Source organism: Leptonotus elevatus, chromosome 7, assembly GCF_054856555.1.
Source record: "Leptonotus elevatus isolate MCC_2025b chromosome 7, RoL_Lele_1.0, whole genome shotgun sequence".
NCBI classification, from domain to species: domain Eukaryota; kingdom Metazoa; phylum Chordata; class Actinopteri; order Syngnathiformes; family Syngnathidae; genus Leptonotus; species Leptonotus elevatus.
Genome location: NC_141245.1, coordinates 7,478,327 through 7,501,915, shown reverse-complemented (window position 1 = coordinate 7,501,915; position 23,589 = coordinate 7,478,327). Strand labels below are relative to the sequence as shown.

The following is a 23,589-nucleotide window of genomic DNA, read 5'->3' as shown; positions in this document are numbered from 1 at the left end:
CACGAGTAGACGTGTCCTGCGGATGGAACAATATGACAGATTTGTATCTTTTAAGTTTGGCGCAGCACACCTAAACGCTTAAGAGAGACATTCAATTGAGACATTTTAATGATGTGTTATGTTCAAACGGAAAAGCTGTGAGTTATGTAAATAAAATAAAAATGCATATACAGTACATGAAAGGGAAAAGCAGTAGTACTGGCAAATTTCGGTTGGGTCATGATTTAATTGTGTGCTATACAATAATAATTGACGTCACCTATCTTCTTTACTACTTTCTTTACATGTTTGCTGTACAAAGCCAAGAACCTATAGATATATTTATTGCATCAAGGGGTAAAAAAAGGCACGTTACTTCATTTTATTAGACTCGCGCACTCTCCTCGCCGAGGTTGTAGACAGCATCGCCCCGTGGTAAAATGAGTTACTACATCCTGTCAAGAAGTGTTGAGCAAGAACCAAGGTAACCCTATGGGGGTACATCTTATGAAGGACCAAAATTAAATGAATGAATACACCAATATATAATTCAATAAATGTGTCATTGAATAATTCAATGTGTCATTGAATAATTCAATGTGTCATTTATTAATTAAATATGGAATTAAATAAACCAAAAATTAAATAAATGTGTCATTAATTAAATTACCTACATAAATAAATAAATAAATATAATTATTTCTGTATTTATTTACTATATGTTCCTGTGTTGCAGCGTTTCATGAATTTATTTTATCTGTCAAACTTTTCCGTCAAAAGTAGTGGGCGGGTCTGATTCACTCAAATTTTTTCTAATCGACTGCTTCGGCCTGAAGAGGTTAGAAACATGGCAGTTAAAGTGATGGATTTTTTTTTGCTGATATAGAGTGATCGAGGCTTGTTATTGTGCAAAACCAACATAAAATAAAAGCGATATTTCTACTATTTTGCTAAAGTACAGTTTTGACTTATAGGTGTTTCCATTAAAGAGTGATTTGCTTCTGAGGCGTAGTTCTCGTAATGTCCCTCCTCGACTCTCGCGAGATCTCGCAGTTCTTGTAGGCGGTCACGTCACGCTAACGGCTACCCATGGACGTCACGAGAATAAATAGAATGCGTGTATGGTGCCGCGGCAACCTTGGCTCAATAAGACTTGTTGTCCCCTCAGGAAGTAATTCCGACACAAAAGCGAGTGGCCCTGTACTTCCACCTTCCTTTTCTTCCTTTTACCGGGCGCGGTCACATGACTACAGGAAATGCGAAAAAAGTGACTTCCATTTCAACACGTCTCAAAAAGCACCTCATGAGAGCGCAAATCTGAGTCTAATAGTAACGCACTCATTGAGGTCAATAGCGCCACCTAGCCTATTGAATTGTGTTTACTAGCCACTCACTGCATCAATTAATTATTCTGAAATGGATTTGCCTTGACTTGATGAGCAGGGTGACCAATAAAGTGTTAGTACCTGCCCACCAAACTTTGATGGGTGAGTTTGACAGATAAAATTAATTCATGAAACGCCGCAACACAGTGACCATGAAATAAAATAATTAATTAACTAGAGAAATAATTAATTATATATACACACACAAATAATCATAGATAATTTAATTAATTAATGACACATTTAATAACACATGTATTTATTTAATTCCATATTTCATTAATAAATTAAACATTTAATTAATTACTGACACATTTATTTGATTATTTAATGGTGCATTCATTTATTAAATGTTGGCACTTTTGGTCCTCCATAACATCTCGGGTCGTGTCAATATAATTTATGGGCAATGTGTTTCATATTCCGATTGAATGCCATCAATGCAAAATATGTCTCCCTTTACCTGTAAATATTGGGTACCACGTACCACAGGTGGCTTTTTGGACAGCTAAAAAAGGAAAGAAAGAAAGAAACCACTACTTACTACTAAACTAAGCTAGTTCTCATTCATTCATACGTTTGTTCGTTCGTTCGTTCGTTCGTTCGTTCATTCATTCATTCATTCATTCATCAATTCATTCATTCATTCATCCATCCATACATTCTTTCATTTAATCCCCGAACTGCTTATATCATCATTAGTACTTTACAGTAACTATGTTTAGGTTGTGATTTTTACTGTAATAAACAATTCTTTCGTTATTGCTCTATTGAAAATATATATACTGCTGTTGGAGGAAATAACTTTTTTCCCTTTTACTTGAGAATCACAGCCAAGCAGAATACCAAACATGAACATACTGTACTTTATGTAAGTGTCTTTTGTCACAATCCATCCTTTTCTTGGTCACAGGTGAAGTGGATCCTATCCCGGCTCATTTTGGGCAAGAGGTAGGAAACACCCTGGACTTGTCGTTAATCAATCGCCGTAAAAGTATTGCTTAATTCGAGATAAGGATCCCGCGCTCACAATGTAAAAAGCAAATAACTTTAACTTATGCTACATTTATCAAACACATGGGTTCATTGATATAATAAATGTATACAAGTAGCATACAATTGTTGAGGAGCTTATCGCTGTTAAGAAATATTGCACGGATACACAATTACTGTTTATTTATTGCCTAACACGTGTTGTTCTGTGATATTTTTCTTGGTCTTCCATTTCTTGCTTTAGCTTCCACTATGGAGGTAAATTTGGTGCAAAACTAACTTGTGCAAAAAATGTGTACCTGTAGAAAAAAGTCTAAATTTGTATCTGTAAAAGTCGTGATTTGTATCTGTAAAAAAAATGTGTGCCTGTAAAAAAAAAAATTGTGTCTGTAAAAGAAATGTGTACCTGTAAAAAAAAATTTTGTGTCTGTAAAATAAATTTGTACCTGTAAAAAAAAAATGTGTATGTGTAAAACAAATTTGTATCTGTAAAAACAAATTTGTACCTGTAAAAGTCATGATTTGTATCTGTACAAAAAAAAATTTGTACCTGTACAAAAACTATAAATTTGTATCTGTAAAAGTTGTGATTTGTACCTGTAGAAATGACAACTTGTAGTCAAAGAAGTCGCCATTAGGAGTCACAAGTGGGTTTTCTGCTGCTGTTCAGTGACGTGAGTTTTGCCCCATTTGTCGCGCTACAAATGGAGCAAAACTAATTTGTACTTGTAGAGCGCCGTGATTTGTACTTGTAAAGAAGGGGGCGGGCTCTGGTGTAATGAAGGGTTGTTTTGACCAATCAAGTGAGAAGGATTTGAGCGGATTGGAGCGCAACCTCATTGGTTTAGCGAACGACGGTGGCGGGACTCGCGGAAGGATACAAGCAGGACACATCGTCGCCAACCAACATACATATTAAGAATACTTCAGTCGACTGAAGTATTCTTCCTCAACATACATATTAAGAATACTGAAGTATTCTTCCTCAACATACATATTAAGAAGTATTCTTAATATGTATGTTGGTTGGCGACGATGTGTCCTGCTTGTATCCTTCCGCGAGTCCCGCCACCGTCGTTCGCTAAACCAATGAGGTTGCGCTCCAATCCGCTCAAATCCTTCTCACTTGATTGGTCAAAACAACCCTTCATTACACCAGAGCCCGCCCCCTTCTTTACAAGTACAAATCACGGCGCTCTACAAGTACAAATTAGTTTTGCTCCATTTGTAGCGCGACAAATGGGGCAAAACTCACGTCACTGAACAGCAGCAGAAAACCCACTTGTGACTCCTAGTGGCGACTTCTTTGACTACAAGTTGTCATTTCTACAGGTACAAATCACAACTTTTACAGATACAAATTTATAGTTTTTGTACAGGTACAAAAAATTTTTTGTACAGATACAAATCATGACTTTTACAGGTACAAATTTGTTTTTACAGATACAAATTTGTTTTACACATACACATTTTTTTTTTTACAGGTACAAATTTATTTTACAGACACAAATTTTTTTTTTACAGGTACACATTTCTTTTACAGACACAATTTTTTTTTTTACAGGCACACATTTTTTTTACAGATACAAATCACGACTTTTACAGATACAAATTTAGACTTTTTTCTACAGGTACACATTTTTTGCACAAGTTAGTTTTGCACCAAATTTACCTCCATATTCCACTATTCCTGATGACTGACATTTCTTAATAACATTCAGAAGAGATAGGATGTTGAATCTGACAACGCTTTGTTATCTTATGAAATCCTTCTCCTGTTAGCGTCAATTATTTAGTGTTTTCTGACATTTTTCGTTCTTTAGTGTGTTGTCTAATTTGTCTTTGCTGATCGTTGGGGCCAGGTCAGATAAGTCTGGGCATTTAAAACCTTTAAAATTGACACACCTGGTCATTCCAGACAATGATTGACAATCCATTTTATATATATATATATATATATATATTTTTTTTTTTACAAATAATCATAGGTAATTTCATTAATTATTTCTCTAGTTAATTAATTATTTTATTTCATGGTCACTGTCACTTCATGAATGTATTTTATCTGTCAAACTCACCCATATATATATATATATATATATATATATATAACACAGTTGAATACTTTTTTTTAGAAATTGTTATACTGAAAGCGTCTTGACCGCTCGCTGTCATCATTCATTTTGTGTTGTTGTTTTTCTCTTCTTTTTTGTTTATAAGGAGCAGACAAAACAAGTTTTACTTAATTCTCTCCCCTTTCATTTATTTTACTTTACGTACTTTGAATTTCAATATTGCTTTATATTGTCTTTTTTTCTTTTACAAATGAATGAAATGCCCAAACTTTCGATCCCCTACCGAGGTAAATAGGCTATTTTTGTACATCTATTACGTATTGTCATGTTTACTGTACTGTACGTAGTGTAACATATTTGTTGCGTAATTGAGCGCTTTGAATAATGATAAAAAGAAATGGTTATGCTCCGCATTCGAGTGCTTTGAATAAAGACGGAGAGAAAAGCTTGTCCTGGCGAGGGCGCTATTGATGTACAACATTTATTTTCCCTCATAGAAAGAAAGGTAAGGAGGATGGTTAAAATCACTACCACAGAAATGCTCACATGATCCCACGGCGACGCCACATACTTGGACGCTCCACTCCGACTTAAAAGGTTTCACATTGGCCTACTTTACTACTCAAGCGACGTCCTCGGACTCAACTTCGAGATCCAAACATGGAGCTGCTAGTTAGCCAACTATGCTAAGAGTAGCACAACAACATCGCCGCCTGCCCGGATTCGTCTGTTTTGCTGTGAGAATACAGTCTGGTTGCACGGTTGTTGTCTCCGAAATTGTGACTTCACATTGGACAGCCTGGAGTGTATTTGGGAGGACTACAAAGCTGTCGTAAGTGCTCGGATGCTAGCAGTTGTTATTTTGGGTCAAGACTGGACCTGATACAATTTTGACACTCAGCCTGTTTACTTGGAGTCATTTGAATGGGGCGGAGTTGCACAGTTCATTTCACAGCGTAACAACTCATCGGGTGTCTGCTGACTGCTTCAAGGACGATGTTGAAAGACAAAATGCTGATTGGGAGTCATTGGAAGTCGCGATATAAAGATACTTTTGGATCTTCTGCTGGAGTCCTGCTGTGGTTATGTGTGGCCTTGTTGGCTTGTAGCAGCTGTGCTCTCGATGAGACAATAAACGTGATCCAGAAAGACTGCGAGTTTGATGTTACCTATAACGACACAATAACGAGTGAAAATCAGACTATCTATGCCTTCAATTACACCGTCTCCCGAACCAAGGTAGGAGAGCGCTGCACAGATTTCATTTTTTTTTTTTTTTTAATGTCACCACTTATAGGTGTATTCAGTTATTGTGCTTCATGTCACAGACGGAAGGAGTGCGAGTATATGTGGACGTCCTGTCGCCGAACCTCAAGAGTCCTATCCTGTTCGTGGTGCGACAGCAGCAAGCTGTGCTGTCTTTCCAGGTCCCCCTCATCCTCAGAGGCCTGTGAGTGATGGACCAAGCAGGGTGTCCACAACATTTCTCCTTCTCTCTTTACAATCACAACAAATGTATTACCAAAGCATATAATTTGTCAAATAGTGGGGGAAAAATACTAAATAAGGCGTAGTTAATTTAATTTAGTGAAATGTATTTATATGTTGGGTATATTTGGTCTTTCACTCCCTTTATTTAAAACATGTTGGATGCTGTCCCGGTATTAAATCCAGAAATGTTGCTCATCTTGAAGCACGTAAAACTTTTACTTGTATTTAATTTTATTTTTACAAGAAGCACAATAGCCCTAACATACAATTTTAGTTGCGCTTGAAGAAAATTCAGGGGTGCACATTGTAAATTTAAATATTTCCATTTCCCTCCGTTTCCACTGTGTTACTGATACATATTTATAGAAACAAGAAAACTGTCAAGTTAATGTTCTGACCAGCAGTTGAAGTACTGTGTTATCAGTAAATATCACACATTTTGCACCTTGTTGGTATTGACAGAAGCATTTGCAGTTGATTTGAATTTGTCTTTGCCTGACTTGGGTGCAGACAATAATGGGGCATTTCCCGCTTAAAGATGGCGTAAATATGAGAGTGAACAGCTATCTGTCTCTACATTCACACTTCAGGGCGCTGCCCAATTTGGATTTTCTTGTTAAATCTGATCTTTTTATGTATTCTTTACATTAATTACAAAAAAATATGCCCGTGATGACAAGTGGCACACACAAGCAAGCGGTGTTTAAAAAGTAAATATAGTCCTGCATATAAGGGGCTCAGCTCAGCTTCACAGAGGAGCGAGGCGGGAGAAGGTAGAAATATTTTAAAGAAATGAGGCAACGCAAGTGTCAACTTTATGCTTCATGTTTCAAATTAATTAACTGCTTTACTCATGACAACTTTGCAGATTCACAGGCAATTGTCAGTAGTCTCTCTCCTGCCCGCATGGAGCACATATTGGGCTTTAGTTGACGCATAGGTATAATGTGTAGAGATGAGCATTCATACTGCAGACACGTCACATACATATCCGATTTATTTCCACATATGGAAGAGGCACAGGTCAGAATAAAAAAAATAAGATAAGATTAAAAAAATGTACTGTTCACACTGCATTAAAAAAATGGATACGTGACGCATTATGGACCCCCCCAAAAAATTTCTGAATTGAGCTGCAGTGTGAACATAGCCTATATGTGCTCTGACGACCAGTCCAGGATTTGTCTCCTCTGGCACACTTGCCTTATTGCGGAAAAAAAATAGGCGCTGATCATCCTCTTCGCTATTGTTTGTTTTTAGAGTTATGCATTATGCTTGGTCTTGTCTCATATATTCCTGATATAGTCATGATATAATATGTTTTAGTGATTATTTCATATTCAGGGCCTTTTTACTGAGCAATTGCATTCATGGCAATGACTATGCACTAACCTCACAAAACTCAAGGCATTGCACACAGTACTGTAATTACAAAATTATTAAAATATTTACATATATATATATATATATATATATATATATATATATATATACATACATACATACATACATACATACATACATAAGTGTGTTTCTATTGTGCAATACTTGATGAATATAATCGATTTATGGAGGTAGTAGGTTTTGCATAATCAGGTCAGTTTTTACACAAAGGCCAGGCTAAATGTCCATTAGTGATGTCATCATTGTCTTGCACACCCTCTGGATTTGTCTTAATCTTGCCTGACCAGGCCCTGGTCCAGACGTCAGCGTATTGCATGTCGTAATGGTTCTTTGGACTTTCACTTCCTTAGATCCCTTATGAACTGATCTACTTGTCATGAGTACGGAAAAGTCATTTATCTTTTTTATTCATTTATTGTATAGGGACAGATTCAGAAACCCAGACAAACTGTAACACAGTAGTCTGGTATGTGTTTCATAGTGCTTATAGCAAAAGCTAATTTGCAGTGCTTGTCCCTGGATGGGCTTTTAGAAACAATTAAAATACAGATAGGTATGAAAAGACAATGTTATTTACAGCACTGTTGTTTTTTATACGAGCCTAATCTTGTCAAAGATTTTATGGCAACAGGGAACAGGTTCCATAGATTGACTCCTCCCACAGTTGACTTGGCATATGTAATCTTTTTAAAAGCCATCTTATTAAAAAGCCGTTTTTCCACAGCTCTGCAGCCCGCTTACAGATGCGCTGGTTTTAAGTGTAGCCTCATTAGTTTGTGAGCAAACTGTGGCTCCATAGGGCCGGTGTGAGAGAATCAAGTGCACATTCGAGAGTCAAACATTTCCTTTACTCATGCAGTTTCTTACACATTTTGTATGAAGCACTCATCCATATTGCAGAACAAGAATTCAGCATTTTTTTGGGAGCTGCTCAACGGTTATTGAAAACGCATGACAAGTAAAGTCACCTGACTGAAAAGCAGTCCTCAAAAAAATGTAAATTCATTGTTGTTTGCCTCAACACGTTACAAGCTTTTTTTCTTTTTTTAAAAACTTTTCTGTACTCTTTCATGACATCACCTATGATGTTAAGCTAAATGCTGAAGGTTCTTGGTTCATGGCGGGGTTCTGCTCCTACAACAACACCGTAACCCAATTTAATGCAATCTCATACCCAGTTGGAACACACCGTAAGCTGACTCGGTTGTATCGTTAGCCTGGTCAACATCCAAATGGCAATGTGCAAAAGAAAACCAACTCTCTTGAGGTTTTGATACAAAGTAATCCAAACATTGTACATATACAGTAATCATAGTGAGTGGAAAAGTAGAAAAAAATTCTGTATTAATTCTGATATGCACGCATACTGTGTATCTGTGAACTGTCTAGGTACCTGAGGAAATACCCATACAAGCATATAGGTCGCACATTATGCCAGCCTCCAATACGGGCTGCATCAGAGACCCAGTACTTCTTTGTGGATGTGTCTACACTTTCCAGCCAGGGTACAAACTACCAGCTTAGGGTCAGCCGCGTTGAAAGCTTCATATTGCAGTAAGTGACACCTTTATATACAGTATTTTTATACGCATACATAATGACATTCGCAGTAGGCAATGTTCGGCCTACTCCTGTTTCCACCAAATTGTGTAGTTTGCTTTCAGCACACTGTCCCAATTTCTTTGAAGTGTCAATTGCAGCAGATTGGTTGACAAAAAAAATCACTTTTGCGCTAGAATTTAACATGAAATAAGTTGTTATGACAACGGAGGGTTCAAATAATTGTGTTGGTGAGCTTCAACGCTGTCCTAGTGCTATGATCACACTTGTTTACTTGTATTACATGACGCTGCTACACGGCGTGTAAAAACACATTTGGGTTTACACTGCCATACAATACTGCGAGTTAAACTGTACTGCTTGGTGGAGACGAGGCATGAGGTCTGAACTGCCATTGATTTGTCTGACTTATTTTCACGTTGATTCCAGGACAGACACGACATTCAGCTTCACTGCATCCCCCTCCCAACCTCAGGTATACATGACTTTGGTCAGATTTACGAGAAACAATAATGAAGGAAGTGCAGTTTCAGCAAGAGGATGCGGGAATAATTCAAGTTGCACAACAACAGGAAGTCTTGCTTGTTTGAACATGTGCCTCAAAACATTAGCTAGCTGATTTAGTTTAGTTGGCCATTAGTTGCAGTTTCATTGTGGTTAATTAAGATGTCTCGTAGATACTGAATTGTAACGGAATGCTGCAATTATTGTGTTGCTGATATATCACTGACTTTGTTCAAGGTTAGTAGAATATCTACAAATTCATGAAGTAAATGGCAAATAAAATGGTTGATGACGTAATCTTTAAGAACACAATATTACATCCGCAATAAAAGAAAAAAGGTCAATTTCCCTAATTGCTTATCTCCTCTTTCAGTACTTCAAGTACGTATTTCCTGAAGGGGTGGACACCGTGATTGTGAAGGTCAGCTCGGACATGAACTTTCCCTGTTCCGTTATGTCCATCCAGGACATCCAGGTACACGATTTTTCGACTTCTCGTGCTGTCCTTCAGGGCCTAAAGTCCCATGGTTTTGGCATTCAGTAACACCATACACACAAAGTGCAAAAATTATGTTTATCTTAAAGCTACTGAAGGTAGAATATTCCATTTCGAATCGCTACTGCCCCCTGCTGACAAAAAATGAAACTGCACATACCCTTCTTCGCTTGCATACCGCGCACATGATGTCACATCCACAGACAGGGCGAATTCAAACTCAAATTCAGTCTGAAAACTATTAGCCAGAGGCTTGCAGGAGTACCAATTGTGAACAGCTAAGGTGTTAATCTACTAATTAAAAGACATTTCAGTCGAAAATGGTCAAATAAAAAAGCTAATGTAAAGATATTTTTTGGGGGAAAAGTTCCATATTGCAGCTTTAAAGCAACAAGCAAGGGTCTCAAATGGAAATCATTTGATTTATGTTTTCTTCATCGCCAGTTTTCACTCCTCCTGTTAATCATCCCATTGATGCTTCTTTGTCTTTCTTTTTTCAGTGCCCTGTCTATGACCTCGACAATAATGTGGCCTTCATTGGGATGTATCAGACAATGACGAAAAAAGGTGCCATCACAGTACAGGTAATCCTTCAGTTACGTATCCCTGATTGAGAATAGGGTTGCAAAATTTTGCAAATTTTCACAGAGTTGGAAACTTTCCATGGGAATGGCCAGAATTTTATAGGACTAAATGAGAATATATCCATCCATTTTCTGAACCGCTTATTGGGCATGCTGGAGCCTATCCCAGCTGTCTCCAGGCGGTATGCGGAGTAAATCCGAAACTGGTCGCCATCCACTTGCAAGGCATAATAAACGAGAATCAACCAAGATTTTGTGCAAATAAAATGATACATTGACTTAAAGGAGTCCAATTTTGAGGTACAAATTAGTGCTGTCAAAGTTAAAGCGTTAACTAATTAACTTCCCATGGAAACGTATTGGGAACTTTCAGGATTATTATTATTATTATATATATATTTTTTACCCCTTTGTCACCCTAAATAATAACATACAGCAGTATGCTAGCCTGTGCAACAATCTTTGCTCCTCTGTCCCCGTGTTATCCAGAGAAAAGATTTCCCCAGCAACAGTTTTTATGTGGTGGTCGTGGTAAAAACGGAGGACGAGGCTTGTGGCGGTCCACTGCGCTTCTACCCGCTTCAACCAGATGAGCTGATTGACGCTGGTAACCGCAGCAAAACCCTTGACGTAGTGGTCATCCTTGCTATAAAATGTAAGCTATTTTTGTACAAATGTGACATTCTATGTATGTATTTAAATGTCTTGTCTAGTGAATTCACATTTTATTGATTGTGTTTGAGTAATTTTTGTATTTTCACGTATGCATGACTTCAAAATGATGAATGTTTGGGACCAAATATGTAATCGCTATTAAAATGCATCTGTATCCAATTTGCACAGCGGACGTGTATGTGCTGGGCATGCTGTTATGTCTGGGTATTTTCCTCTCCTTCTACCTTGTCACTCTGCTGGTGGCCTGTGTGGAAAAGAAGCGGTAAGATTTTGACATAATCTCCATTCATGAACAGAATCGAAGCTTTCACAATGCCTGGTTTTCTTCACTTTTACTTTGTCACAGTCAGGATGAGACTAATGTACCTAATTTGCATCTTCCTGCCTCTTTTGTTTTGTGCAGAGCCAGGAGGAGAGAGCTTTTTCACAGTGTTGATGACACGTCACCTGCTGAGACAGGTAAACCAGCTCTTACAGGACCAGCCTATTTAGGGTTTACATGAAGGGCTGGGCGGTATATATGAACTCTAAAATCTGTCTTTTATTCTCTTTTCTGTCTGCTAACGCTTGCTTTAGCTTCTCTGCTTGGGAAAAATGGAGACGGTATAAACACACTGTTGCTAATGTCTTTTCTTTGTCATACGTTGATAGATAACGTGCATACATTAACTTGCATGCATGCATGTCTTCATATTGTTGATAATATGGATGATTTCATGACCATAGCATGTATATTCACACTTTGAGCCATGCATGAAGTATTACTTTGTTTGGTTCAGGAATGTGGTAATTGTTAATGATGCTACTAGCATAATCAATAGTTGACATACTATACAGTACATGTAAACAGTGAGCCAAATTATGAGACATGCCACATTGCCTGCTGTTTTTTTTTTTTACCTGTACAATATTTTTAAACTCATCATCACTGCATAAGTTACTACCTCACATCTGCGTTCCAATTTCTATCTGAATATGATCTGACGTCCACTCCTGTCTTCTTCTATCAGCTGCAGTGTTTTTTTTGGTCAGCCTAGGTAATATTTAGATGCTAGGCAATAGTGTTACAGTATTATTTTGGCAGAGGATGGGGACAGAGTCCTGCCGTGAATAAATCCGCCAATAATTGAATTCCCTATAGATGCCACAAGATAGTGGCACTTTGCACCGTATAATAGACGTAGTTGCAGTAATTGGGACCAATATTTCACAAGATGGTGCAAAAATGTGACTTTTATGTTAGACATGGCATTGGAATGAGTATAAAAACAGCAAATAGGTGGGTTTCCCAGTGAATAGTGGTTTGTGGGAATACTGAACAGTTTAAAAAAAAGGGGGGGGGGAATATGTTAATAGTGAATTGGAAGATGCAGGAGAACACTAGTCTTACATTAATGTGTGTGTCAACATCTACAGGCAAGATTGCAGCTTCGCCAAATGAATACGGCTCACTGGGTGAGTTTTATCTTGTCTTTGGTTTTGTTCCTCTGTTTATTGTATTTATTTTATTTTGCGTTTCTTGAATTGAGTCACTATTTGTCCATCCAACAGACAGCACAATCAGTTCAGAAGCCATCACTGACAGCGCCCCCTCATTAGACAGTGCAGCTTCAGCTGACAACTACATGGGTATGGACAATATTGTTACTTGACCTCATCAAGCAACTGCACCACACGGCATTCTGCATGGGGGAAGCAATGCCACATAGTTGGCCCAATCAGTTTTAGGCCAAAGCTAATCACCATAATGTCAATCAATGTCTTGCTTTTAATTGGGCTACACTGAAATAAACAGCGGTGCAAGATTCAATATGTTGGCAAACAGCCTTTATGCCGTATTTTTCTTAAATCTTGAACCCATTGCCCATCTGATAACAGTCCATCATCTTGTAAACTAAAAGCCCTTTTCCTTTCTATCAGAGCGGTCTGGTTGGAAAAATGTTGGAAGAAGCAGGCAGGAGTCATTGAGCTCCATTGAGGAAGATGACTATGACACACTGGATGACATCAACTCTGACAAAAACATTGTTCGCACCAAGGTAAGCCTAGTCTCAATAGTGTTCCAAAATTGAGAACTTTTTTTTTTTAAGTTGGAAATTTACAGAGAATTCATTGCAGAAGCTTGGCTTAGCAACCCAGTAAGCCAACTAAGATTTAGTTTTTGTCCGATTCAAGAACTCTATTAAAGTACATTTTAAAACTACCATAAATCATCAAACATTTTGCAAATCGTCTATTAGTTTCCACGTCTGCTGATAACAAAACAAAAACATTTAGTCTTGTTGCTTGTTTGTATATATAATACGAGTATACTAGTATACAGGAAATTCTAAAACAAATACATTATCAAAACCTCTCAAAATTTCAAACATTTCTAATTGCAAGCCAATCTTAAATACAGAAAATTTGGACAAGGAATGGGCATTTAATTTGACAAAGCTTCCGTCATCATGTTGCATGTGTGCATGTGCGATTTATACATTCCCAAAAATCTGATGGCACACCACCAAACAAATGTCACAGAGTATGAAAATACTAAAACAATGATCTCATCACAGCTGACAGTTTTTTAAATGTATTTACTTTGTTTAAAACCAGGGCCTAACAGTTTTTTAAATGTATTTACTTTGTTTAAAACCAGGGCCTAACTGAACACAAAGCTGATATATTTGTGTTTGTTTTTTAATCTACTAAATTTGGAGGCAAGTCGAATTGAGTAGATACAAGTACTCATATGCGTTAATAAACACCAACAAAATGATTAGCCTATGCTAAACTGTTAGCAATGGCAATTAGCATTAGCGCGCTAGCGATTACCACTTAAGGTAAACAAACACGAACTACTATTTAATCAACACATACATCATTAAATCTACATTACACATGTAATAATGTCTTAAAAGTCACTTAGAAATGATGCTTCAACATTATTCCATGAGGAAACAAGGGTAGAGCAACCTAACAGCTACCTGAGGTCAATAACTTCCTGTTTATGTCTTTTGGACACATTAGTATTAGTGCATGACTGCCCTCTACTGGTTAAGTGATGAACACCTAAAACTGAGTGGCAGGTTATATTTTGGACTAATTACTTACAGCCCAAGTGCTTTTTAGGAGTTATGAAATTCCTTTCCTGTGTTTTGGGGAAGCAGAATGTGATGTTGTATTGTCTTTAATAGAAACCCACTAATTAAGTAGGCTATGTACTAAGTCAGTGAGCGTTTTTAAGCAGACAAATAACATTCGCCACTTGATGGTGCACTAACAGAAGAAATAAAGATCAGGTAACAGCTGCCATTACAATACTGCGTCTGCAAAAAAAGAAAGAAAAGAAGTCAGTGGATAGCCCAAATATGGTTCTGGCGGTGCTTTGAGGCAGAACATTTTAGTCATCCTATTTTTAAAGTTGACTTTCCCGACATGGTCGACTTTTTCCCCCCAGCTCCACATGTGATCAATACACTATTGGCATCATATAACCCTGATTGGAACGCACCAAGCTGAAAGTTATTTCTGTTACACAGACGTCACACAGACGTCACAGTTGTGTGAATGCATACTGCATACACGGTTCTGTTTCAGCAATTTTCTGAAAGGGACGGATGAATAAATGCATTTCTGATGTGCCAGTTTGCCATGAAGGCACCGCCAAAATGTCCATCATTAATTTGGGACTTATTTCATGATACAGGGAATAACTCATCATTTAGATTCCACTTTAAAGTCATGTAGTATTGCTTCCACTTCTGTTGAATGTTTTTACTGGATGGCTCCCAATAATGGTGTCCCCGTGTCCTTTGCTGATGACAGAAATATCTTTTTGTCTCTGACCTGTCGCGCAAAGACAATAGGATCCTCAGCAAGAAATATCAAATCTACTTCTGGTGAGAATATAAGACGCATATCCGGTGTTATTTTCCTATCATGGTTGTTTTTAGTCAGCATCACATAAACGTGTCATGACTGTGCTCCCATCAGGAACATCGCCACCATCGCCGTGTTCTACGCCCTGCCAGTCGTCCAGCTGGTCATTACATATCAAACGGTACGCTAATTGGAAATAAACCATTTAAAGCCAATACGCACTTATTATTTAGACTGTAAATCTTACGTTTATCAGGTTGTCAATGTTACGGGGAACCAAGATATCTGCTACTACAACTTCATGTGTGCTCACCCTCTCGGAGCTCTCAGGTTTGTACCTGCTGAAACCTCTCAGCGTTACCATGTGTTGTCATGATGATTGACACTCAACCGCTCTGCTACGCAGCGCATTCAACAACATCCTCAGCAACCTCGGCTATGTGATGCTGGGCCTCCTTTTTCTCCTCATCGTCCTCAAGAGGGACATCGTCCACAGTCGAGCCCTGTCCTGTAATGAAGTCAATGCAATGGTAAGTTCAAGTTCAACTGTTACTCATGTATTAAACCACCTGTTATGAAAAGCAGAACACATCATTTTCTGGCAAGTTCTTCGATGCGAATGTTTTCATTTTCAGCTCACTCTCAAACATTTTAACTGTCATGTTGGTTTGATTTACGTTGCAGTATATATTTTTTTTAACTGTGAATGAGGTTGTGTGTAAAACAGTAACATGCAAGTCAATTCGTACAACGCACTAATGTAAACCTTATAAAAAATACATACACAGTGAAGTGCAAAAGTAGGTATGCAGAACATATTTATTTTTTTGAGAGGATTGACTTGGACACGCTTAAGAAAATGTTACGGTAGCTCTGCATGCCATTTAGTTCCTGATAGTAAAACGTCCACAGGAAGATGCCTTTGTATCAACCAGATGTGATACCTGGTATGGGTACTCGGCCATCCATAGTTATTAATAATTACAGGTTTGTTGTTGTTAATTATTTCCAAAGTAGTAGCAATTGTAATTCGTTTTCGTCAACCTGTTATTCAATTTCATTAAGGGCTTGTGCCACTTAGTGGCAGATATGTTTGTCAGTCTTATTATTGGCAGTTGCCAATTATTCGCGTAGGACAAAAGGTGCACAATAGAAACTTTTCTATCGTCATATCACTCAGCTCTATCTGTCCCTTGCACCACAAATTGTTTCATTGGACAGAAAATATCACAAGCCCTGGTATAGTGTAAATTGGGCTCAGGCAGATCAAGCTGAAAATGTCATGGCAAAACAGCATCAGACTTGTTATTCTGTTTATATATTTTTTTTAATGGTCCACTATATCTTAAAGTGAAAGTTTTTAAGTTTTGCAAAACGGCCCATGTTGCTGCTGAAGAACAGCTCACAACCGTTGTCCTTGCGCTCTTCTCTCAGGAATGTGGCATCCCAAAGCACTTTGGTCTGTTCTACGCCATGGGCACCGCTCTCATGATGGAGGGTCTACTCAGCGCCTGCTACCATGTCTGCCCCAACTACACCAACTTCCAGTTTGGTAACATGACATATCACCGCACTGCGTGCACTAGTATTTCCTTCTTGCCCTGCTGCTATATATATTGATGGAGGAAGGTTGTACACTCGAATGCTGGACATTCCTTGGAACTTCTTTAAATAAATAATAAATAAAGTTCATCCCAAAGTGATTCCTATTGTGGAAAAAGTTTGACTTGAAGTGAAGTTTTACTTGGTTATTGAAGTATTCATTAGGGATCTGGCCATGTTCCATTTAATGTCCTAAAAGTAAATTCAACTCCACAACAGTAGGGGGAGCTCACCATCCGATACAACCTTTCTGAAAGTGACAGCAAACAATTCTGAATTGTTGCTCAGTTCTTTCTACGCCGTCAGTCTCAAACAAAATGACTTATCAGATCACTTTGTCATGTGTGTGATGTTTTTGCAGACACGTCCTTTATGTACATGATCGCTGGCCTGTGTATGTTGAAGCTGTACCAGAAGAGGCACCCCGACATCAACGCCAGCGCTTACACCGCCTACGCCTGCCTGGCCGCAGTCATCTTCTTCTCCGTGCTCGGAGTGGTTCGTGCGCACGCGCCCATCGCACGGTCGACACGTTGACAACTCGGACCTGTGACGACTGTGGTGTTATTTGCAGGTGTTCGGGAAAGGAAACACTGTGTTTTGGGTTGTTTTCTCCGTCATCCACATATTGGCCACGCTTCTCCTCAGCACACAGCTCTACTACATGGGCAGATGGAGGCTCGGTAAGGGTTTATATATTAGATGTATGTTTGTGCTTAAGGGTCACTTTAGGTTATTTGGGGGGGGGCTGAAAAAGATAAACTGTGTTTATGATTTTTTTTTTCCAGATTTCTGTAGTCCTTCATGAAAGGAGACTTCAGAAAACATAAAAAAAAAATCCATTAACTTCATTAGATAAAAGAATACAAATGTAGTGATGGGAAAATGAAACTTCATGAACCTCTTGTGAGATATATATATATATATATATTACTCCTCTAGATGGCGCTTGTGGTTTAAAGATGCATAGGCAATGTAATAAATTTTCATTGCATTAGCCTTTATTTTTAAACCATAAACACCATCTTAAGGAGTAAAAAATATATATATTGCAAGTGCTTCATGAAGCTTCATTTTCTAATCATTACAAATATGTATATTTAATGGACACCATTTGATACGTGAATGTTTTGTGTTTTAGACTCTGGCGTTGTGCGCAGGATGGTTTATGTCATCTACACAGATTGTATTCGACAGTGCACCGGGCCCGCGTACATTGTGAGTAATGTTTGCCTTACAGTGTGCTGAACGTGCACGCCTACAGTAGCTTCACAAAAATAGTGGTCCCTTCAAAGTCAAACACGATTGCTTCTGCGATTGGCTGGCAACCAATTCAGGATGTACCTCGCCTACTCCCCGAAGGCGGCTGGGATAGGCTCCAGCACAGGATAAGTGGTTCAGATGATGGATGGATGGAGAATCGCTTCTTTTCAGAGTTCCAAACAAAATCTTTATACTGTTTAGTTGCCCTGGAATTAAATATTTGTATTTTATTTTAAATAAAATAAAAAAAAGTGTGATAGTATAGCTTGCAATATTTGGGGCTTTAGACATAAAGACATAAAATCTGATTATTATTTTTTTGTGAAGAATCAACGCCAATGGCACAAAATTGCAATGTAACGAAATGTATATGATACTTCTTTTTTTTTTTTTAAATACAAAGTAGCAGTGCACGTTCAAAAATATTTACCCCCTCATAAGTTAATACTTTGTAGAACTACGTTTTGCTGCAATTACTGCTGCAATTCTTTTGGGTAGTGATGGCAAAATGAAGCTTCATGAAGCACTTGCGATACTTTTTGACTCCTCAAGATGGCACCCATGATTCAAAGATGCAATGCAAATGTAATCCATTTTCATTGCACTTGCCTTTATCTTTAAACCAAGAGCACCATCTAGAGGAGTCAAAAGGTATCGCAAATGCTTCATGAAGCTTCATTTTGCCATCACTACTTTTGGGAGATCAGTTTTGTGCATCTAGAGTGTTTTGCCCTTTCTTCTTTGCGAAACAGCTCCAGCTCAGGTAACTTAGATGGAGAATGCTTGTGAACAGCAGTTTTCAGATCTTTCCACAGATTCTCAGTTTGATTCAGAACTTTGACTTGGCCATTGTAACACCATAGATTTAGTTTTGAAGCATTCCGTTCGTAGATTTTGCTTTTTGTTAAGGATCATTGACAGGTTGGAGGTTATACATCCGTGCCAGTCTCAGGTCTTTTGCAGACTCCAACAGGTTTTCTTCCAAATTAGTCTCGCTGTATTTGGCTCCATTGGATCGTTCAGAAATCAGCAGGGAACTTCTGGTGTCCGTTGGCTGCACTGAGAGAAAAGGGGGTGAATTATTTTGCACGTCATACTTTTCAGTTGCTAAAAAAAATAATATATATATATATATATATATATATATATATATATATATATATATATATATATATATATATATATATATTATTTTTTAGATTTTAGATAGTTAGATTAAAAAAAAATATATATATATATATATATATATATATATATATATATATATATATATATATATATATATAATAATAATATATATATATATATATATATATATATATATATATATTTTTTTTTTTTAAATCTAACTATCCACTTTTATGTCTTGGTTTGAAGCCTGAAATGTGGCAGAAGGTCAAAAAGTTCAAGAAGGGCTACGACTTTGGCGAGGCACTGTACAATTCTTGTGAAGTCTCTTCAACCATGTCCCTTGTGTGTGTTAGGACCGCATGGTTCTGCTGGTGATGGGGAACATAGTCAACTGGTCCCTGTGAGTAAACTTCCGTGTGTGTGTGTGGCGCAGTCCAAAGCGCATTGAATGTGATTGAAAGCCGCGTTGCTCCCTGTGCAGCGCTGCCTACGGCCTCATCGAGAGACCCAATGACTTTGCCTCCTACCTGCTGGCCATCGCCATCTGTAACCTTCTGCTCTACTTTGCCTTCTACATCATTATGAAGGTGCTGATCATTTGCACAGGACATCCCGTGACTTGTAAACCTGCACCGTATAACCCTGTCCTATTTGTGTTACAGCTGCGCAGCGGTGAGAGGATCCAGTGTCTGGCGCTGGTGTGTATTCTCTTCACGGCAGTGGTGTGGGGCTTTGCGCTCTATTTCTTCTTCCAGGGTCTCAGCACCTGGCAGGTTGGTCTCTTACACACAATATGAGAGGATTTATTTATTTATTTATTATTAATTACATGTTTAGTACAAGTGACATCACTAGTTAAACCACATGTTCGTGATGTTTTGAAACAGAAAACGCCGGCAGAATCACGTGAGCACAACCGCGACTGCATCCTGCTTTCATTTTTTGACGATCACGACATTTGGCACTTCCTCTCTTCCATCGCCATGTTCGGATCCTTCTTGGCAAGTTCCATTTCTTGTCTTGTCTTCCGATAAGACTAATTGTACTGACGTCACCTCTCCTGTTTAAACTTCAGGTTCTGCTCACCATGGACGATGACCTCAACACCGTCCAGAGAGACAAGATCTACGTGTTCTAGATCGAATAGATCCGTGAATTGCTCTTCTCATTTGCCTTATTGTCCTATTTGGTCCGTCCATATACAAAAGCAGAGCCAGTAACTTTCCCAGCCGTCAACGTGCACGGTCCAATTAGCTGCTCAGGGCGGGGCAAGGTTGCCCCTCCCTCCCATCAATCATCATTCTCCTCATCTCGCTGCCATCAATCTTATCACCGTTGTACTTGTTTACTGTCTACATTTTAGGTAACATAGGCTACTTTTGTCAAGACTCCAGCCTGAATCAATGTGATTATTTATTGTTCACCATGTATTGAAACTGTTTTATGACTGAAAATGAATGTTTATATGCTTGTATGGGCGTTTGTCATATGTGTTGTTTTTACAATGGCAGTCAGTGTTGTGATTGCGCAAGTCACAAAGAAGCCAGCCAATGCAATTATATTGCCATGATTGTATCAAGTTTTTTTTTTTTTTTTGCACTCTATTGTAAAATGATCATGTCAGATACGGCAATCAGTGGTTAATAAAGATTCCTTGTCAGATATTCAGCTATTTTTGATTGTATTATATGGGCCAGGGGTCACATTGAACACATAAGTAGCCCACGGGTATGTTATAATAGTCATAAAAGACATTGATTAAATAATGTTTAAGAAGTGATCATTTAAAAATGATCTCTAGCAGAGATTCATTAAACTAGTGTTGCATATTTGTTTCATGACAGGGGCCTTATTAACGACGCATACTATATTTGAGCAAATTTATTTCAGAAGTGTCAAATTAGTAGCCCTTCGCACTAATCAGGAGCGAAGAATGCTCTTACGTTCAGAAAGGTTGGTGACCACTGATCTAAAAAGAAATCAAGATGGATCATTTGAAAACGTTTTCCACCACTCCCATTTGTGACCTACACCTCAGTTGTGAGAAAACTGAAATAGCAAGAAATTAAAATACGCAACTTAACTCACTACACTAGGTTTGCACAATACACTTTTATAGACATATAGGGCACATAACACACTTTGGGGGGGTGGGGTAGGGTGGAAACACCGTCTTCACCCTACAACTCCCCTCCAATTTTAATGCACCACACAACTGGGGGGGGGGGGGGTTGTGGGGGTGCCATCGGTTGGGGACCGCGGTATAGAGCAGTGCTGCGGTCCCCTGTCCGTGTCCCCGCCTGGCGGGCCTGCAGTGCCCCGTCCTGCTGCATTGGGTCGGGGGCGCGGGCCGTGTTGGGGTGGGGGGCGCTCCTGCTCCTGGGTTTGCTCTCCGGCCGGTGGCCCTGGCGGGGCCCGGGGGTCGTCCTTTGGCGCTGCCGCGGCCTGGGGGGCCCTGGGGTGTTGCGCTTGCTCTGCCCTGGCGGGGGTCGACGGCTCCCCTCTTTGGTGGAGATTTTCATGCATGCCAGATCCACCACACCAGCATCTATCGAAACTCAGACACAATCTGCTTCCTCCTCAGGTCATTGAATCGGTGGAGGCTGGTGTCTGTGGATCTCACTCGGCTTCGTTTGTCCTTCCTTCCTTTCCTCAGTCTCTCCTTCGGTCTCTTGAGGTCTCCCTGATTTTTTTTTTTTGGGGGGGGGGATTTGTTGGAATTTAGATGTTTCTTGGGTTGGGGAAGAATTCTGGTGGGTGGCCCGGTGGGTGGTGTCTGGTCGGTGCTGGATTTCACCTTCCTTGGTTTTCTTTGGTCCCCTCGGGTCTCCTGACGGCGGTGTTCGGTTTAGGTGAACGGTATGGGATTTTTTCTAATAGGTTTTTGGTGAGCTAACAAATACACGCACGCACGCACATACACATACTCACCCACATACAAAAATAAATAAATAAATAATAATAAAAATATATATATATATATATATATCAAAATAAAAAAAATAAAAATAAAGAGCAATGATGATGACATTTCCGAATGAACAATACTGAGCTCTTTAAAAAAGAAAAAAAAAGAATAAATACGCAACTTAAAATGTGGTCACACAAGTGTACAAACCCTAATAACTGGTGACGTCATTTCAAGTGATTAACTCCAAATAAAATATATATTGTTAGCATCAGGCCAAAACCTTGTACCTCCGAAATTGTCACTTTTCAGAAGACCCCAAAAACAACATGTTTGTTCAACCATTAACATTGTATCATCAAAGAGAAGCCATTTTCAACACTATTGGTCAATAATTCGTAAAACACCCACACGTGTGGACTGACCAAAAGTATAGATTTTTTAAATTATTAATTTAATTGCATTTGGATCGTTGTAATTGGGTTAGTGAGGATTATTTTTGATTTAAAATATGATGAAGTGTTGTTTGACTGCAATAATCTGCCTGGTGTGTATGCTAGTCACACAGGCAAAAAACAAACAAAAAAAAAAACAACAGGTTTTCACCGTGTAAGGTGCGGAACATGGGACCAGCATGGGAGTGCTGGTGGACCAGCTTGGTATACCAGTGGACCAGCAAGGGATGCTGGTAGACCAGCATGGGATGGGTAACAGCATGGGATACTGGTAAAACTGATTTACCAGCACAGTTAACTTGTTGGATGGGTCTGCATTGCAAAAAATTTTATCGTAACAACACTAATAGGAATTAATAAGTCTACTTAGCCTTCACCTAAGAGGTCAATTGACTGTGGAGAGTTTGGAGTTGATGGGGTGGAGGAGGCATTCTCAGAAAATGAAAAAAAGGGCTTATGGTCCAAGAATGTTGACAAAGTAGGTGTTGACTTTTTCTTTATTTAAAAAATATGTATTAGCTCACTCCCAGTACGGGTCACCCCATTCAAACGCGCCACAGATAAAAAGAGGTGCACAAATATATGAGTATTGGTGATACAATTCTAAAGTTGAATGTCGATATTACAAGAGGTAATTTGTGTTGACAGGCCAAAAGTAATAACTAAGTCAAAAGTATGACCTTTTAAGTGGGTAGGTTGTGAAATATGTAAAGTAAAATTCATAGAGTTAAGAACATTTAAAAAATCAGATGCAAAGGAGTCAAGTTAATTGTCAACATGTAAGTTAAAATCACCTAAAAATAATTATTTTATTATATCTACTATGAACAATGGAGAGGAGCTGAGAGAAATCAGTGATAAGGAGTTATATTTAGGGGGCCTGTGCACACACACAAAATATTGAACTGCTAAGAACCAAAGAGTGATACTCAAATGTTGAATAAATACCAAAAACGGTTTAATTAAAATTCAGTGATGAGGATAAAATAGCTGCCACACCCTCTCCCTTTCTGTATGATCTGTTTGTGAATGAAAAGTTGAACAGATGGTCCATCAGTGCTAAGGCCAAGTAAAAACAAACAGTCAAGATCATGCTCTAAAATCAAATCATTATTTGCTACGGATCTTAACATTAAAAAGTGCCATTTTCAGTGTAGTGTGAGGCTTTCTGTGAGGTAATGTGTGAGATTGTTACCTTTCAGACTGATGTCCTAGTTGAG

The 23,589-nt window shown here is 38.6% G+C and overlaps 1 protein-coding gene across 2 annotated transcripts; it reads left to right on the top strand.

Annotated features, from left to right (window-relative positions):
- The first annotated feature begins 4,889 nt into the window (after positions 1-4,889).
- On the top strand, positions 4,890-20,670 carry sidt2 (SID1 transmembrane family, member 2). Of its 2 annotated transcripts, XM_086079845.1 has the most exons (26): positions 4,890-5,671; positions 5,761-5,882; positions 8,717-8,881; positions 9,317-9,362; positions 9,765-9,866; positions 10,388-10,471; positions 10,961-11,126; positions 11,315-11,408; positions 11,550-11,605; positions 11,723-11,749; positions 12,563-12,601; positions 12,698-12,775; positions 13,067-13,185; positions 14,957-15,030; positions 15,125-15,191; positions 15,267-15,340; positions 15,417-15,540; positions 16,445-16,562; positions 16,974-17,110; positions 17,187-17,295; positions 17,754-17,830; positions 19,360-19,406; positions 19,488-19,593; positions 19,669-19,779; positions 19,894-20,007; positions 20,082-20,670. In XM_086079845.1, the coding sequence occupies exons 1-26, from the start codon at positions 5,429-5,431 to the stop codon at positions 20,142-20,144; spliced, it is 2,562 nt and encodes an 853-aa protein (XP_085935971.1). In that variant the 5' UTR covers positions 4,890-5,428; the 3' UTR covers positions 20,145-20,670. The 2 variants fall into 2 exon arrangements, with proteins under 2 accessions (XP_085935971.1, XP_085935972.1); XM_086079846.1 differs by lacking the exon at positions 11,723-11,749.
- The last annotated feature ends 2,919 nt before the right edge of the window (positions 20,671-23,589 follow it).